This window comes from Erythrolamprus reginae, chromosome 4, assembly GCF_031021105.1.
Source record: "Erythrolamprus reginae isolate rEryReg1 chromosome 4, rEryReg1.hap1, whole genome shotgun sequence".
Classification (NCBI taxonomy): Eukaryota; Metazoa; Chordata; class Lepidosauria; order Squamata; family Dipsadidae; genus Erythrolamprus; species Erythrolamprus reginae.
The window spans coordinates 27,806,066-27,825,275 of record NC_091953.1 but is presented as its reverse complement, the minus strand read 5'-3'; the positions used below and the strand labels follow the sequence as shown (position 1 = coordinate 27,825,275).

At 41.0% G+C, this 19,210-nt stretch overlaps 1 protein-coding gene across 2 annotated transcripts in view; it reads right to left on the bottom strand.

Moving 5' to 3' along the window:
- Positions 1-19,210, bottom strand: part of PDS5B (PDS5 cohesin associated factor B) — a 97,908-nt gene that overhangs the window by 44,265 nt on the left and 34,433 nt on the right. For both annotated transcript variants that reach the window (XM_070749890.1, XM_070749892.1), the window contains exons 4-11: positions 17,587-17,673; positions 17,290-17,387; positions 15,794-15,920; positions 8,633-8,713; positions 7,197-7,337; positions 6,263-6,378; positions 4,132-4,226; positions 2,659-2,804 (exon numbers count right to left, since the gene is read on the bottom strand). In XM_070749890.1, the coding sequence (XP_070605991.1) occupies positions 2,659-2,804; positions 4,132-4,226; positions 6,263-6,378; positions 7,197-7,337; positions 8,633-8,713; positions 15,794-15,920; positions 17,290-17,387; positions 17,587-17,673 (891 nt within the window). The remainder of the gene's footprint in view (positions 1-2,658; positions 2,805-4,131; positions 4,227-6,262; positions 6,379-7,196; positions 7,338-8,632; positions 8,714-15,793; positions 15,921-17,289; positions 17,388-17,586; positions 17,674-19,210) is intronic.

Here is a 19,210-nt window from a genome sequence, read left to right as displayed (position 1 = left end):
ATATAATGAGAGCCACCCCAATGTTTATTTAAAAGGTTACCATAAACATTGAAAACATACAGCAATATTTTTACTATGTGCATAAAAAGAATCATGCAAAATGGCCAGTTTCAAAGTACATTTTCTAAAAATTGTTCATTTCAAGGTCAGCGCATCAGTTTTGACCAATAACAACTTTTTGCACATCTCTGATAAAAAGTTATTTTCAAATGGATCAGTTTTTCAGAAAAATAATCTTTAATACATATGGAATGCACAGCATGCTGAGTAAAAAAGAAGGCAGCGCGAAGGAGTCACCACAGTAAAGTAGTTTATTCCCTCTCCAAGTGCCCAGAGAAAGGAAAACACTCCGTTTGCTTTACTGCCAAAGCCTCCTTAAGTGCCACTGAAAGGCACCTCTGGAAGCCCAGAAAAGCCAGAGATTGCTGGGATTAGAGGGAGAATGGCAGGAAACTGGCCGGGCCTTCGTGCCACTCTTAAATTTCCTGGGAAATTTTTCCGGGCTCGGGTTCTTACATAGAAAATAGTTCTTAAGAAGAGCCAAAAAAATCGTACCACTGTATATTAAATGATAATGATGATGATGATGATGATGATGATAATAATAATAATAATAATAATAATAGTAATAATAATAATAATAAATTTATTAGATTTGCATGCCGCCCCTCTCCGAAGACTCGGATAATGGTGAATTGAAAACCAGATTAGAACTAAAAAAAAACACGGAGTATAATTAGAGTGGTGATTGTACCTGCAGATACAATCATGTTACATGAAAAACGTGAAAACATGTGTTTTTTATACAGAACTAACAACATTGGACAAGATATTAGTGGGGACTAATGACAAATGAATTAAGATACTATACAATTACCTATTAAATTATAAAATGGAAGAAGAAGTTAAAGAGACAATGATAGTATTGGCCAAAAACTTTGGATATAATATAGACTTGGATAAATGGCAAAAGCTGTGGGATAGAAGCAGAAAACAGACAATGGCCACATCATAGAAGGAAAATCTCTATAAAAAATTCTATAGGTGGCATCTGCCCCTGGCAAGATTGGCTAAAATGTTTTAACAATATGTCCCCAAACTGTTGGAAATGTAAACAAATATCTGACACATATTACCACATGTGGTGGTCCTGTAAAAAGGCAAGGAAATTTTGGACACAAATCCATACGTGATTAGAAAAAATGATCAGACAACATATAGATTTTAAATTTTGTTTTTATTAGGCATTATATCAGACGGCTATGATAAAGGGACAATATATCTAATATTACATATCTTGATCGCAGCAAGACTTGCATATGCAAGTGGAAGAACAAAAACAGCCCCCTCAGAGGATGAGCCAATAAGGAAGATACTAGATTGTGCAGAAATGGACAGACCAACACTAAAAATAAAAGATGACGGAGATACATAATACTATTCAACATGGAATGTATTCTATCAATGGTTAGAAACACGAGGTAGAAGTTGGAGTGTGAAAGAATCAGATTATGTGGACATGGAAAGAGATATTATTTTTAATATTGATATAGGAATGTATTAACATGATATATAAGTTGACATATTAGAATATGATGATCAGAAGCTATTGTACAACACTAGCACTATTTAAAATAGTATACAGTGATCCCTCGATTTTCGCGATCTCGTTCTTCGCGAAACGCTATATCGCGATTTTTCCACCGATGAAGTCACTCTCTTCCTTCCTTCCTCATCTTTTGTTTCTCTCTCTCTTTCTCTATCTTGCTTCTTCCTCTCTCACACTCTCTTCCTCCCTCTCTCATCTCTTTCTTTCCTTCTCTCTCTTTCTCTATCTCTCCCCCTCTTGCTGGCGGGCGGCGGGCAGGCGAGCGGGGGCATCAGCGAGGAGCTGGGGTTTCCCCTTTGCGTGGGCGGCTGGGAAACCCCGATCTTCGTCTGCTCGCTGCTGCTGCGCCGAGCAGATCAGCTGCTGGGCGGCCGAAGGAATCTTCCCTGGGTCTTCCCCCTCTTGCTGGCGGGCGGGCGGGCGGCGGGCATCAGCGAGGAGCCGGGGTTTCCCCTTTGTGTGGGCGGCCGGGAAGACCCAGGGAAGGTTCCTTCGGCCGCCCAGCAGCTGATCTGCTCGGTAGCGCAGCAGCAGCGAGGAGCCAAATCGGGTTTCCCCTTTGCGTGGGCGGCGGGGAACGCAAACTCCACCATCTACGCATGCGCGGCCATAGAAAAAAAGGGCACGCATGCGCAGATGGTGTTTTTACTTCCGCAACCCTACATCGTGAAAAATCAATTATCGCGAGGGGTCTTGGAACGGAACCCTCGCGATAATAGAGGGATCACTGTATATGTTATTCTATATGTTATTTGTTTTATAGTAAGTGGAATGCCAAGACAATTGCACTGATTTAAGTATATTTATATGTAAACAATAAAAATATATCTTTAAAAAATGGTGCAAAACCCACAACTGTCTTGCTTAGCAACAACAATGTTGGGCTCATAGGTGTAGGACTGACTGAATAAAAAGTGTCCATGCAGATTAGAAAATCAAAGTATATGAATATACTATTGAAGGCCTTAATAATAAATGAATTTTTAAAAAACAAATGTAACAAACTGATTACTCTTGGATTAGCGGTCCATCAAAACCAACAAACTTACCCGTTTGTCAAGTGTTCGTTCTCTCACAAAATTAAGCAGATTATCATTCACAAGTAGGAGATCTTTCTTAGCAGCAGTAACTATTGATACAATAACATCATGCCTAATAGCTTCTTCAGGGTCATGAGATCTCACTTTAAGATATTCTGTATATAATACATAAAATATACATTGTACGTAAATTACGTATTAATTGAAATGTAATAGCATTAAGGTGAATATTTGCGATATACACTTATGAAGATAATTCCTCTTAAAAAGAGTCATATATTATAAAACACGCCATCATAACCATTTGCTTTTTTCTCTAAATAAAATCAAACTTAGTTGTTGTATTATTATGAATAACAATGTCACTAATGGGAAAAATAAATTAAGCCACTCGGAAGGAATTATAACAACAAGAATCTATTAAATAATTTGTGTTGCATGGTAATTTCCATCACAAAGAAAACCAATAGATCAAACCACCATATTAAATCATTATTTCCCCTCTCTCTGATAGATGTTTAAATTTATAGCGCCACAATTTCTATCTTAAGACATGTGGTACTTGTTCTTTCATGGGATTAAGAATTCAGCACTGCAAGCTACTTTTGCTGATTACCAGCTGCCAGCAATTTGGCAGATCGAATCTCAGTAGGCTCAAGGTTGGCTCAGCCTTCCATCCTTCCAGTCAGTAAAATGAGGACCCAGATTGTTGGGGGCAATATGTTTACTCTCTGTAAATCGCTTAGAGAGGGCTGTAAAGTATTTGCTTATTACTGAGTGACACTTAGTGACAGCATTGCCAGTCCCAATTACCATTGTTAACGAAGGTGTGTATACACTTTCATTGTAATTTGACTAGATAAAATAACTAAAAGACAGAAATTATTACCTGGTTTATTTTTAAAGAATAAATTTATGACAATTTTTTAGTGTTTGAAAAATGGAAGTATATTTATAAAGTGATGATGCAATATTTCCTAATATTTATCAGTTGGATTATTAGAAAAACAGAAAACTGACAGCAGAAAAAGACTTTGTGGCCCATGAAGTCTGCCCTTGAATTTATTTCCTTTTGGTTTTATTTTTAATAAATTTATTTTTAAATTATTTTATTTATTAATGTTCTTATTTAAAGGGCTAAAGTGAACTGTGTGTCATAAATTGGCATGCTTTAGTTTTAGAAAATAACAAATAATCTTGAAGAACAAGTCTGGGTAACATCTATGTAAGAAAAATCTATAGAATGGATGGATAGATGGCGACAGACAGACAGACAGAAATAATGTATTAAAACTGTGTCAAACCTGAACATCTGATTGCCTTAGGGACAGAGACTCATAGGGAGAAATAAAACTTGTAGAGGACACTAAGTATGACTTAAAGCACACTCTTTATAAGTATTTTATATTTTAAAAGTATAGTTTTTTCACCATAAAACTAAAAATAGAAGAGAATTTCTTTTACTATGAAATTTATTGATACCTGTTAGATCTTTCGCTAGATCCGGATGGTTCATAAGGCAGTGACTGGCAAATTTCACACATTCAAGACGGATAGGTACATGTATATCATTAAATCTGTTTTTAAAAAATTAAAAATTTTAATAACATGTTGTCTCTTATTTCAGTTTTCACCAAACTATTGTGTACAAAGCTTGACCAAAAGATGCATACAGAGTATTTCAATATTAGACAGAACTTTGCAAAAGAGGACCCAGAAAAAAATTATCTCTTTTAAGTTCTGTGCAAAAGAATACTGTGTTTCCTCTATAATAAGATGTGTCCCGATAATAAGCCCAACAGGGCTTTTCGGGACATGCCTTGAAATGAACTCCGTCTGAAAATAAGCCCCCCCCCAAAATATTTTTCGGGGAAAGGGGGGAACTGCCTGGAGCTACTCTTTCTCCGGTGACATTCTTTTGGCCGGGAAAGCAAGAGCAAGAGGCAGGTGCGCACTTCAGCAATTTGAAACGCGCTCCTACCAGCAAGGAAGAGGAAGTAAGCATATGGTAGATCCCTGCCTCGTCGTCTCCTTGCAGGCGGGAGTGTGTTTCAAAATGCTGCCAAAGGCAGCCTAGAGCAGCTGAACCAGTCCAGCAAGAGGGAGACGGCGGTGGGAGGCGGAACTGAAAAGGCAGCAACAAGGTCATCTGCTTCTCAAGCCCTGCACTCATATGGGCTTTTGTTCTTTGAAACGCGCTCTTGCCTGCAAGCCCACAAGTGCAAGGCTTGAGCAGCAGAAGTTTTATTGAATTCGCAAGACTTCTATTAGAATGGACCGGTCTGTACACAACGCTGAGAAACACAACGGAGATACCTGTGTCAGGTAGAATGATCTTGCGGCCCACCCCGCCTCCTGCACCCTCCCCCCCAAAACAAGCCGTCCCCGATAATAAGGCCAGGAGCATTTGGTTGTTTTCTTCAGGCATTTTATTACCAAACTAGGTAACATCATAGGTGCTAGAAGTTAGTATTTCTCTCACTAGTCGCTTGATCTATCAGTGTTGATGGGAATGGTCTTGGTGGTTACTTGATTAGGCTTTTGTTTGCTATTAGCTTGTCTCTCTGCACTGGTAGTTCCTTGATTGGAGTATTGTTTACTTATTGATTGTTCATCCCTGCTCAACTGGGGTGTTGAGTTTTTGCTATATTCTGTTCCTCTATTATTGTGATATTATTATTTTTCTGTGCTTTTAATTTGCAAAACACTCCAAATTGCTGGAGAGTGTAAAAATAATAAATAATAAAATAAAATCTGTACTTTTTTAGCCAAAAATTGTGAACTAGAAATCCAGTTGACATTTTAACCAAAATAAAAACATAATGGAAAAGATATACATATGTGTATTTCTTTCCATTGTTTTTTAATTGTGAAATGTATTTGTAACCTAATTGCAATTCGACTAGTGAGTTTCTAATGTTATCTTTGAAAAGGATATTATTAATGAAATGCAATATATCAATTGAATTATACAATGCTTTGGTATTTAATTCTGTTGATAAATATCTACCTTATTCCATATAATACAATAAATTGAAAGACATTTGCTATGTTTATATATTTCGTGGAGCTTCACTTTGTACCAAAGATAGTTGTCTGAGCAGTGATAACTCATTGAGTCAGTAAATGAACGAAACAATCATTGTGTGTTTTGTCTATTTCTTGCTTTCTTTTCCTTTTTCTGGCATTGTGCCAGAAAGGAATAGTCAGTATCTCAAAGCATTAAAAATATTGAAGAAACCACAAAGCCTACTAAGTCGCAAATGCAAAAAGAAAACAAATTATTTAGGCTAAATAAATCACAATTTCTTCACTGACTTCATTTATTATATTAACCAAAACCAAGCAAACCACATGATAGTTTACTAAAATGTAGAAGCCCAAAGTTTACAGTCTAAAAACTACTATAAATATGTTGGATCATAATCATCATCTATGGAAGCACAAATGCAGTTTAATTCTTTCTTAGGATACTTAAGAGTAAGCAGGATAATACTTACTACTCAAATTTATGGCTAATATTAATATTTCTAAATATATTAAATGCTGAATAATTACAATACATTAAAATTAAATTACAATTTATTGTGAAACAAAATGAAACAAAATATACCTTCCCAAGTAGCATTGCCAAAGAGGTTTATTTTGAGATGCCAGTTCCGAATCTTTTGCTCCAAACATTTTTGCAAGAAGTTTTACAACCTGGAGTCGTTCCTCATTGTCATTGCTCTAGAAAATAGTATTTTTTTAAAGTATACAAATCTACACAAATAAGCTTCAGAAAATTGCTTCCTCATACACTAAAACACTGATGGAAGTCCGTTTTTCTGAACTTCCAGTTTGCCGTTGGGCTGTTTTTTGCTTTCTGGGACTTCAGGAAGCTTACCTGAAGCTTCCAGAGTACAAAAAACCATCCAACAGGTAAATCGGAAGTTCAGAAAAATAAACTTCCAGTTTGCCCATTGTGCTGTTTTTTGAACTCGACGCTTCAGGAAGTTTCCTAAAGGCTCCGGAGTGCGAAAAACAGCACAGTTGGCAAACTAGGAATCTGTTTTTCCAAACTTCCATTTTGACTGTTCGCTGTTTTTTGCACTCCAGAGGCTTCAGGGAAGCTTCCTGAAGCCCCGGAGTACAACAGCTTTCCTGTACTATTTTTCCTTCTACTCTAAGCAACTTTGTGATGGAAATGCACCATTTTGTTGATTTAAGTTAGGGCTATCAGATCTGGATTGTAAATAAATTTGTTTTGTTTGCTGGTAGTTACAAGGAAGGACAGCCATTTAACACTGGAAATTAAGATAATAAAGTGTATATTTGTGTTACTGAAGGATAGTTAAAAAGAGAAAAGCATTAGCATTTACTGGGATATTAAAACATTTCTGAAATGTATAGTGAGGGCTGTTCATCAGAAAAAGGACTTTGAAAGAGTGGCATTCTCTACAGAATTAAAGTTCTTATTGAAAAATGGTGCATCGTCCATGCTCACTATACAGATTTAAATCTTCAATTAATAGCGATGATACTTTTATCTTAAGTGATAGACGTACCTTAAGTTTAAACTCAAGCTGCGGCAAAACTGAGAGTAAAAGATGGCTATCAATGTTATATAGCTCCAAAATTAAATCAAAAACATGCTCTGAGAGATCACTGATGGATGTTTTTCCTAGCATAAGCACTTGATTAAAGAACTGTGAAAGAAACAGAACAGAAATCATAAATTTTTTATATTTATTTCAGAACAATTCTAATTTTCTAAGAAAACCAAGATTTACTATTAAAAATTGTCATTTTCACAATCACATTTAATCCCACATTACTTCATTCATTAAATTGGAAGCTAACCTTTCATCTATTTCATCTGTGCAATTAAATTAATTACAGGAAAATTAAAATATTAATGGTAATAGGTATACATACTTAAAAAGCTAGTATCCACTGGATTCTGTACATACTTAAATTCACAATCAAATAACCTGACATTTAAAAATCTAAAAATAACTATAAATGTATAAAGATTCCTAATGGATCTTCAAAAATAAGATACAATTTGAAATAAAATGTAATACATTTCTCTATCGCTAGTAGATCAATAATATAAATGTCACTTATTCATGCTGAAAGATTATGTACATATTACAATTTGAAAAATCAATTATTTTTAAAATTACTGATGTTATTAAAATAAATGCTTCCTTACTTCAGAAGACATGCAAGCCTTTGCAAACTGTAATGTCTCTTACGGTAAAAACTCCACTTTACATAATACAGATCTATTCTATGAATTATTTTGAAGTACAGTACTGTACTTTGAAATGGTTTTCCTAGACCAATTCCAAATCAAATAGCATAAAAAAGAGTACGAGAAAATTCTATTTCCAAAAATGCCTGACTTTCAAAAGATCATCTCCATATATAGATTTCACATGGATTAGAATAAAATATGAAAAGCAATTGTCATTTTTTGTGACTAGAACTACTTGGAAAAGTTCAGCTGCAACTAGAGATGACTGCTAGATACATCTTTTATCATTCAGTTCATAGAATGGCTAGAATTCAGTCTCCTGGTTTCCAAGCCAGCACCTTTTACCACTATCGCAAATTGGCTCTCAGTACTAATTGCATATTGATTATCAATAAATGAATACCTAGTTTCATGCTTCAAAGCTATCTGTTATAGAAAGACAGTTAACAGAAACATAAGATACTAATTGGATCTGACAACCGATGTAATTAGCTACTGTTTGATTTATGAATTATGTAAGTTCTAAATAAGAATAGTTATTATTATTATTATTATTATTATTATTATTATTATTACTACTATTAATTAGATTTGTATGCCGCCCCTCTCCGTAGACATAGTTAGCTATGGTTTGATTGTAGAAAAGTCCTAAACTATTCAATTTGCAATACAAAGATATATTGACACTTATGATATATTATTCAGTTTCTTTCTACATGGTCATTTTAAATTACCACTTACATTGGTAATGTATGGTTCAATAGCCTGGGCTGTTCTCTTCAGTAAAGCCTTTGCCAAGTCATATGCTTGTTTGTTTAAATTCTGAAAAGTATATTGGACACAAAATTATATGTTTATTATAAAAATGTTATATTCAATGCAAGTAAATCAACATACCGGCAATTGCCTTTTTTTCCAAAAAATTTAAAGAACAGGATTGGTAACATTGGTTAAATATATTACAACTATAAGAGATTGCAACCACTATAGATTGAGTACATAAAATACAAATGTACATTACAGTTAATGTTGTGTCCAACTTTTAAAGACAGAAGCATTCAGGCTTCAAATCTCACATGTCATCTATTCCTTCAGGATACCCCAGAGGACAACAGGAAGTACATTTGATTAAGATGTACAATATTCCACTGTCAATCATCCAGTTTCATTTTTATCCTTCCTCCTCTGTTAGCCTAGCGCCAAATTTTTATTATTCACCATCTCACAATCTGATCATTTGAACCCATTCCTATTAAACTTCGTGTATTCTAAGATAATGACAATATTCTACAATTTTATTTTCATACACAAATAAATATGGCATATTCACAATTCAGACTGTCATTTTTTTTCATTTTAATTATAGTAAGCATCTAGGTTTAGGTTTATTGGATTTATATGCCGCCCCTCTCCGCAAACTCGGGGCGGCTGACTTGTCTTAAAATAAAACTGGTCTTAAAATAAAACCTATAATGCAAATTAATTAAAATGTGTCCAGATTCACTGTTCCCATGCTTTCTCACTTCTCTCCCACTCACTGCTATGGCAATAACAATATACTTCAGGTTTTATTTAGGCAAACTTTAATAATAATAAAAGTAACTATTTGATAGCAAAAGAGAATGAATGCAAGTATGAATATAATTTATCTAATGATCCTCCTCATAACATTCTTTTGTTTCATGCTTTAGAGACTCTCTAAGAAATAGGGAGCTAATTGGCTAATTTCACTCTTTCAAATAATCAACCTACTCTTTGTGTTAATACATTGAATAAAATAGGCGTTGATTGCTTACCTGAACGCCTCTTCTCGTACGGTGAGCGGGTACAGCAGTCACATGGGTTGCTCATGTCCAATCCGGTGGAACTGAGCCTAGTATTAAAAAAGCTTGCCGGATCCGCCCCTTCCCCAGAATTCGCGAATCCATAGACTAGGCTCAGTTGTGAAGCTCTGTAGTGTTCAACTCTCATTGTTAGAGGAAAAAGGATTATAGAAAGGTGAAGAAGACACATACAAGGGCGGGAAGTGACTGCTGTACCCGCTCACCGTACGAGAAGAGGCGTTCAGGTAAGCAATCAACGCCTATTCTCCGTACTGAAGGAGCGGGTCCAGCAGTCACATGGGACATACCCAATAGATGGTCCCTAGGGTGGGATTAGATTGCTATCGTGGGAGATAACGGATTGGAGTACCCTTCTGCCGAAGGCAGCGTCCGCCGAAGCGTAAGAATCAATCTTGTAGTGCCTGATGAAGGAATTTGGCGAGGCCCAAGTGGCTGCTTTGCAGACCTCCTCCAACGGGGCTTGAGTCGCCCAAGCGGCCGAGGTGGCTGCGCTCCTGGTGGAATGCGCTGTGATGTTCCTTGGAACTGAGAGGGAAGCCGACTCATAGGCCTTAGATATAGTCCCTCTGATCCAACGGCCTATTACTGTTGAAGACACTTTGGCCCCCATGACTCTGGGATGATAGGCTACGAAAAGTGCTTCTGACCTCCGAAAGGGTCCTGTGCGTTGGATATAGATCCTCAGCGCTCTGATGAGATCCAGGGTGTGCCATCTAATTGCCAAGGGGTGATCTCGTTGGAGGCAGAAGGAAGGTAGGACAATATCCTGAGATCTGTGGAACATGGAACTGACCTTGGGTAAGAAGGTGGGGTCCAGTCGCAAGACTACCTTGTCCTGATGGAATTGACAAAGGTCCTGCCTGATTGAGAGGGCAGCCAGCTCCGAAATGCGTCGGGCAGAGGTAATAGCCACCAGGAAAGCTACCTTAAAGGATAGGTACCTGAGGGACGCCGATTTTAGGGGTTCGTATGGTGCCTGCGTGAGGGAATGGAGAACCCGTGGCAAATCCCAGGATGGATACCTGTGGACCTTGGAAGGTCTGAGGTTGGCTATGCCCTTGAGGAATTCCTGAACTTCAGGGAAGGATCGGAGAGGCTGTCTGCGGGGACCCCCTAGGACAGATGAAATGGCTGCCAGATGACGCCGGAGGGTGCTGGTGGAAAGCCCTTTATGGAAGCCTTGCATAAGGAAGGAAATAATTCTGTGTATGGGGATGCACAGAGGGGATAGACCTTCCTGTAGACACCACTGGTGAAACTTGGACCACGTGTGGTCGTAGATTCGATTGGTCGAACCCCTTCTGGCCTTTAAAATGACCTCCACCGAATCGGGGTCATGACCACGCAGTTCTAAGTCTCTCCTGATAACAGCCAGGCGGTGAGGTGGAACCACTCCGGGTCTGGATGAAATGAGGCCCCCTGCCGCAGCATATCCCCCGAAACGGGGAGTCGCCAAGGGTCCTGGACGGACAGCTGTTGGAGGTCCGCGAACCAAGGCCGGCGGGGCCAATGAGGGGCGATTAAGATTACTCGGGCCCTCTCGGTGAGAACCTTGTGAATCACGTCCGGGAGAATTGGAATTGGAGGGAATGCGTAGAGTAGGCCTGGAGGCCCTGGACTCCGGAGGGCATTGATTGCTTCCGCTCCCGGGGATGGAAATCTGGAAAAGAAGCGAGGGAGTTGGGCGTTCACATTGGTCGCGAAGAGATCCAGGACTGGTAGGCCGAATCTGAGGCTGATTTGATGGAACAGGTCCTGATGGAGGTTCCACTCTCCTGGGTCTATCGTTGCTCGAGATAGCCAGTCCGCCTGGACGTTGAGGCTCCCCGAGATGTGGTCGGCTAGGAGCGACCGAAGATGTTTTTCCGCCCAAAGGCCTAACTTGAGGGCCTCCCTCATGAGAGCTTTGGATCTCGTGCCCCCCTGTCTGCAGATATGGCTTTTTGTGGCAATGTTGTCGGTGAGAATGAGAACGTGCCGGTTGGGAATGCGAGGAGAGAAATGCTTCAGAGCCAGGGAAACGGCTCTTAACTCTAGCCAATTGATTGGCCTGGAAGCTTCCTCCGGGGACCACGTGCCCTGGGCTATCATCCCCTGGGCGTGGGCGCCCCATCCCGATAGACTGGCATCTGTGGTGATGACAAATTGATCCGGGCATCTGAACGGGGATCCTTTGTCCATGGCCGGAGACTTCCACCACTTGAAGGATCTGCGAACACTTGGTGGGATGACAATGCGCCGATTTGAGTTGCTGTGCCCCGATCTCTGAAAGGGTAATAGGAGCCACTGGAGTTCCCTAGCATGAAGGCGAGCCCAGGGAATGATGCCTATGCATGACACCATCTTCCCCAAAAGGGAAGACAGAGTTACTATGGATACAGAAGAATTAGATAGAATGTTAGAAATTAACTCCCCTATACTGAGTTTTCTCTCAGGAGAGAGAAAAACCTGGGAAGATTCTGAATTGATAATGGAACCCAGGTGAGAAATGGATGTGGAAGGTTGGAGGTGACTTTTTTCAAAGTTGATGGAAAAACCATGGTCCTGAAGGACTGACATGGTGACAGAAAGGTCTGTTTTCACTTTCTCTAGGGAGTTCCCATGAATTAAAATATCATCGAGATAACATAAAATGTGAATGGGAGACGACCGGATATAGGCCGCCAGGGACCCCAAGAGCTTTGTAAAGACCCGAGGGCCGAGGAAAGGCCAAATGGCATCGCCCTATACTGGAAATGCCTGCCTTGAAAGGAAAAACGTAAAAACTTCCTGTGGCATTTGGCTATAGGAATGTGAAGGTAGGCCTCAGTGAGGTCTAGGGAGACCATGAAATCTCCGGGGTGAATGGCGGCCAAAATAGAAGATAAGGAATGCATTTTAAACTTCCTATATTTGATGAATAGGTTTAGTTTCTTTAAATCCAAAATAGCTCTCCAACCTCCAGAGGATTTTGGAACCATAAATAAAATGGAGTAAAATCCTAGGCCCTTCTGACCGGAAGGAACCGGTTGAATGGCTCTGATGGACAATAGATGAGAAATGGCCTCCTCCATACGGTTACAATCTGAGGAGGACCTGGGAGAAGGGCAGGAAATAAAACGTTTGGGGGGAGGAGAAATAAATTCTAAAAGAAGGCCAGTTTGAACAGTGTCAATGACCCAGGGGTCCTTGGAGGTGAGACGCCAATTTGAGGCGAAATGAGCTAGGCGGCCCCCTATGGGAATAGAGGGAAAATTACCATCTAGGTTTTTTTGAAGCCCTGTTAGAAGAAGCTCCCCTTTGGAAGCGAAAACCTCTACCCCTGGAGTTCCTACTTTGGGAACGAAAGCGGGGGGAATACTGACCTGGAGATCTCTGATAGGACGCCGCTTGATCTTGCTGGCGCCCCGGGCGACGAAAGGACTGCGTTTTGGTAGCCTTTTTTGTGGTTGGACCCAAAACTTTCTTCTTATCCGTGGTTTCCGTGAGGAGAGGATCCAGAAGATCACCGAAAAGAAGGTCGCGCTTTAAGGGTCCCTGGGATAACTGCCACTTCTGGCGTACTCCCGCTTGCCAAGGGCGAATCCATAGGAGTCTCCTTGCCGTTGTAGAAGCTGCAATAGACTTAGCAGAAAATCTGGTAGATTGCAAGGTGGCATCAGCCACGTACTGGGCAGCTGCAAAGACCTTGTTGAAGTCTTGTTGACCTCTCAAGTCATCGGGAGGAATATGCTGTTGAAGTTGGCGAAGCCACAGCAGCGTGGCTCTGGAGAAAAAGGAGGCTGCTGCAGAACTTTTAATGGCCCAGGAATCTGCCGTGAATCCTCTTTTGAGCATTTGTTCAATGCGCTTGTCCTCTGGGCGGAGGACTTCCTCCGCCTCTCCCGGCACAGCCGCTGCCGAATGAAGGATCTTGACAGGTTCATCCGGTTTGGGAAAGGATAGAAGCTCTTCATAGGAAGAGGAAAGTTTGTACAACTTCCTGTCTTTAGTTGAGGGATTAAGACTAGAGGCTGGGAAATCCCACTGTTTGAGTAAGGCATCTTTAAACAATTTAGGCATAGGAATTACCTCGTTATCCTCCTGTTCCTCAGTGAAATAAGGTAAATTCTCCTCCGGGGGATCAGTGGAAGTGGAGGCTTGTTTCTCCTGGGCCGCTAATCCCGTAGAAATCCTAGCTTTGAGGAGGAGAGATTTGAATAATTGAGAAGGGAAAATGGTAATTGGAGAAGGAACCTTTATTTGGGATTCTTCATCATCTGATAGCCCTTGGAAAGGGTCCTCATCATCCTCCATATCCTCATATTCGTCCTGAGAGGAATCTGAATCATCCTGAATAGGAGCCCTAACCGCTGGGGAAGAACCCAAGGGGCGGGAGGGACGAGGAGGAGGAGGAGGTAAGGGAAGCTCATTGATGGAAGAGAGTTTGGCATCAATGGCCTTAGACAACACAGCAAAAATAGATTGGAACTCAGGAGGTAAATTAGAAATATCAGCAGGAATGGCAGAAGAATCCCTAAAGGCCTGGGAGGATCCTGGCTGGGAGGGATCTTCAATAATATCTGGTTCCTCTGGCCCTATGCCCCATAGGTTAGGTTGGGGTCTGTCTAGGTTAGGCTCATCCAGAGATAACACAGGGACCCCAGAAGGAGGTAGACTAGAAGCCTCTGGGGGGTCTTGACTACTGAGTACTTGGGCCTGCACTTTTAAACGTTTTGCTGATTTGTCATGGATTCTTTGTAGGGCTAGGTCCCTTCTCTTCTCGGCCCTGGTGACCTTAGTCGAGGGGCGGGCCCCAGGAGAAGAGGAGGAAGAGGCCTGGGGGATACTAGTAATCTCATCGCCTGTAGGCCTGGCCTCTCTGGGACCTTTAGTTGTGCCTCTCTTGGGAAAGGAAGCCATAGTCTGAAATTAAACAGAAGACAAGGCTGAGCCAATAACTGAATAGAAAGGGAGAAGAATTTTAAGGACTTCCCAAGAGGAATGGATCCTGCTTCGAGGCCTCGAAGCTGCTGAGACGTGAGGACAATCTGGGCAAACCCAGAGTTCGTGCCCCCAAATCCAGCGGGGCCAGCCTCCCTAAACTTTTCAATTAAGTAAACCAAGGCACTCTGGTTGGAGGCTTAGCCGGTGGAGAATTTAGCCTGGGACCCCCAAGGCCCGCTCCGGGATCCACGCGGTGGACTGAGGCCTACGCGGCTGGCAGGAGGCCAACACGAGAGGCCTAGTTTAAAAAGGGCGCGAAGGCCTTCGCGCCTAAAAATCGCTCCGAATATGCCTTAAAGGGGAAGCGATCGACTAAGTCCAGGAGACTAGAAGCCGTCTCACTCCGCAGGAGGTATATTTTAAGCCCTTTAATATATATGCAATAATTAGAATCAATAAGGCAATCAATTAATACTTGCACTAGAACCTCCAGGCCAAGGGATTAAAGGAATCCACAAGCGGCCGCGGGGATCGTACACGGCAAAACCGCCGGGGGAAAACGAAACCGCAACTTCTCCAAGGGAAAAAAGCCGAGCCGCAAACGGCTGGCGCTATTAGTGCAAGTAAAACAAATAAGGATAAACAGTCTTACTATTTTTGAAGGAAAAGATCGAAGGGAAGGTGTTAGAATGTTGAACGAATGTTGAACGAGCTATCACAATACAACCGCAGGATATGCGAACTGAGCGAATTCTGGGGAAGGGGCGGATCCGGCAAGCTTTTTTAATACTAGGCTCAGTTCCACCGGATTGGACATGAGCAACCCATGTGACTGCTGGACCCGCTCCTTCAGTACGGAGAAAGGTAGAATAGAATAGAATAGAATTTTTATTGGCCAAGTGTGATTGGACACACAAGGAATTTGTCTTGGTGCATATGCTCTCAGCGTACATAAAATAAAATATACATTTGTCAAGAATCATGTGGTACGACACTTAATGATTGTCATAGGGGTCAAATAAGCAATGAAGAAGCAATATTAATAAAAATTAATAATTAATAATTAATTAATAAAAAGGTAGCTGCAGTATATTTTGCCAAGCATACTATGTATCAATGTACAATCTTTTTATATTAAAATATTAAGTCTTACCTTATGTGCAGGGACTAGATTAACTAAAACTGTATCCAAAAGCTCTTGAGATACTGTATCACCTTCACAAATGATCGAACTCATCAGATCTACCATATGCATATGAACCTTCTGGTTATGACCATTGCTAAAATGAGAACAGTGTCAGCTCAGCAACATAATGTAAGTTATTATGGCCCAACCTAAATTAGAATTAGAATTTGGATAATGAACTATTTCTTTGAGACTGCAAAACCACAATTCTTATCTGGCCCTCAAAAGCTTTCCTACTTGCCAATCTCTTTTCATTGCTGTTTCCCCTGCCTGTCACGGCAAAAGGCTGCATGTGCCATGTTTTCCATTCTGACCAAACATTTAAGAGTCCGTCCCAAACACAATGAACATCAAGCTCCCTGAGAGCACAGCATAGGACAACCTCATTCAAATCCACCAGTAATCCTAACAATATTATTTCTACCTTGTTGCTAGTAACAGTCATTTCAGCTGTATTTAAATTACTGGCCAGAAGAGGTCTTAACTTGTATCCTAGAAAATCCCACTTAGTCAAGATTGCAAGGCAAGTACAGTGATACCTGGTCTTACAAACTTAATTGGTTCCGGGACGAGGTTCTTAAGGTGAAAAGTTTGTAAAACGTAACAGTGTTTCCCATAGGAATCAATGGAAAAGCGATTAATGTGTGCAAGCCCAAAATTCACCCCTTTTTCCAGCCGAAGCGCCCGTTTTTGCACTGCTGGGATTTTCCTGAGGCTCCCCTCCATGGGAAATGCCACCTCTGGACTTCCGTGTTTTTGTGATGCTGCGATTTCGCTGAGGCTCCCCTTGCTGGGAAACCCCACCTCTGGACTTCCGTTGCCAGCAAAGCGCCCATTCTTGCGCTGCTGGGATTCCCCTGAGGCTCCCCTCCATGGGAAATGCCACCTCCGGACTTCTGTGTTTTTGCGATGCTGCAGGGGAATCCAGCAGGGGAATCCCAGCATCGCAAAAATGAGCGCTTCACTGGCAACGGAAATCCGGAGGTGGGGTTTCCCATGGAGGGGAGCCTCAGGGGAATCCCAGCAGCACAAAAACGGGTGCTTCGCTGGCAATGGAAGTCCGGAGGTGGGCCATCCCAGTGGCGGCGGTGGGTTTGTAAGGTGAAAATAGTTTGTAAGAAGAGGCAAAAAAATCTTAAACCCCGGGTTTGTATCTTGAAAAGTTTGTATGACGAGGCGTTTGTAAGACGAGGTATCACTGTATTGTGTGGGTTTGAGAATGTTACTCATCCATGCAACTTTTTTCACCTCCATGTCAGTGGTGGGTTGTTACTAGGTAGAGCCCAGATATACAAACAGGTAGCAGTGGAAGGCTCTGCCCACCTGCCCCAAATGCTTCTGCGAACTGGTAGTGGCAGAATTTGCAACTGCTCCATGCTTACACATTTTAAGCCTACTCCTAACACTCAAAACTATCTTTCACTCCCATCGTGTATTAAAATTGCTGTTGAAGATATACTCACTTGATTACAGAAAATAACGTTCTGTACAGTTGCGTAAAAATTTCATTGCTATCTTCTAGTTCAAAGCATATGTTGTAAGATTTAACCCATGCAATATTCTATTTAGGAGAAAAAGATACAGTAACTATAATTTAATAAAGAATGGGCAAAGTCAGTACTGAATAGCTTTGCATCATAAATAGAGATCTGTTTCAAATATACATAAAATGCTATTGTATTTTATGCAGAATAGACATTTGACTGACTAAAACTTTAATGAAACTAAGATGAATATGAATGATAATTGTTTACATTTACCTCTAATAAATAAAAATATCTGTTGAATTGTGGGCTTTTTGTATCTTCTAATCCTTTTAGTTGTCTTGTGATGAACATAAATATATCCTGGAGGGAAAAATATAGTATATGTTTATCATTTAAAGTAAATACTTCCTGCATAATCGTTCAATTCAACTGAAGAAAAAAAGTCACTACACTAGTGAGCATTTAAAATATTTTAACTAACCCTTCCTTTTTATAATCCAATAGGAACATCATTCAGGATATTGCAGGACCAATTTCCATTCTCCTTTGTTGATTTTATTTTTGAAGAATTATTATTTTTTCAGTTTCCCAAGTTTGCCATTCCTCCCCCCCCCAACTACCACCAGATTAACATATTCCAAGCCACAACCATATATGGCCTTACGTTGGATATACAGTGGTCCCTCGATCATCGCGAGGGTTCCGTTCCAGGACCCCAAGCGATGATCGATTTTTCGCGAAGTAGCGGTGCGGAAGTAAAAACACTTCCACTGCCGCCCGCCCTTCGCCCGCCCACCCCGTTGCTCGCGCCTGGGGTGCGCGCGCGCTTGGGGACACCCTAGCTCCGCTTCCCAGCTGGGAAGCGGAGCTAGGGTGTCCCCAAGCGCGCGCGCTTTCCCCAGCAACGCGCGCGCGGTGGGGACACCCTAGCTCCGCTTCCCAGCTGGGAAGCGGAGTTGGGGTGTCCCCAAGCTCGCGCGCGCCGCCCGCCCGCCCGCCCACGCTGTTGCCGGCTCCGCTTCCCAGCTGGGAAGCGGAGCTGGGGTTTCCGCGTGCGTGCGTGCCGCCCGCCAGCCCACGCCATTGCTCGCGCCGCCGCTGGGGTCTTACGGGGCAAGAGGGGGAAGACCCAGGGAAGCCTCTGCCCGGCGGGGAAACTCTACCATCTACGCATGCGTGGAAGGGCACGCATGCGCAGATGGTGGAGTTTACTTCCGGGTTGAAAACTAGCGATATAGCCCTTTCGCGATGCTCGAGGACGCGAAACTCGAGGGTTCACTGTATTAATAATGTAACATTGTTCATGGATTTTGTAAACAACCAAAGTGGACATATAAGCACTGTTTGCAATATGTTCCAGTACTACAACAAAAAAGCACTATTTGAGAAAATAGAAACTGTAACTCAAGCAAAAAACCACCTTGGAAAACGATTCAATGATTACTTTGGAAAGATTTGTTGAAATCTTCTCTCAATTACAGGAGGGAGGGGGAATAAACTATTGAATCTACCACAGGTCACTTAAATTAGTTCATGTTTAAAGTATCTGGAATTCTTCAAATAATTCCCAAAAATATTCCAAACAAAAATTATGTTCAATGTGAAGACATTTGTATTTGTTTCAACATATCTTGATCTGATAAAGTAATCCGTAACAAAGAAAATTAATAGCCAATTATCCTTAAGAGTCATCCAATTGAAAAATTGAATTGATTTGTTACCAACAGCTATATTCAGCTTTATTTATCTATATTATAATTTCAATAAATATTTGAATGCATATCAGTAATTTACAAATATATAACCTTTGTTAATTTTTTCATTCATATTTTAATTATTTTATTCATATTTCTCAGAAAATTCAAAGCTATTGTTATTACTAATAAAGTAGTATTAC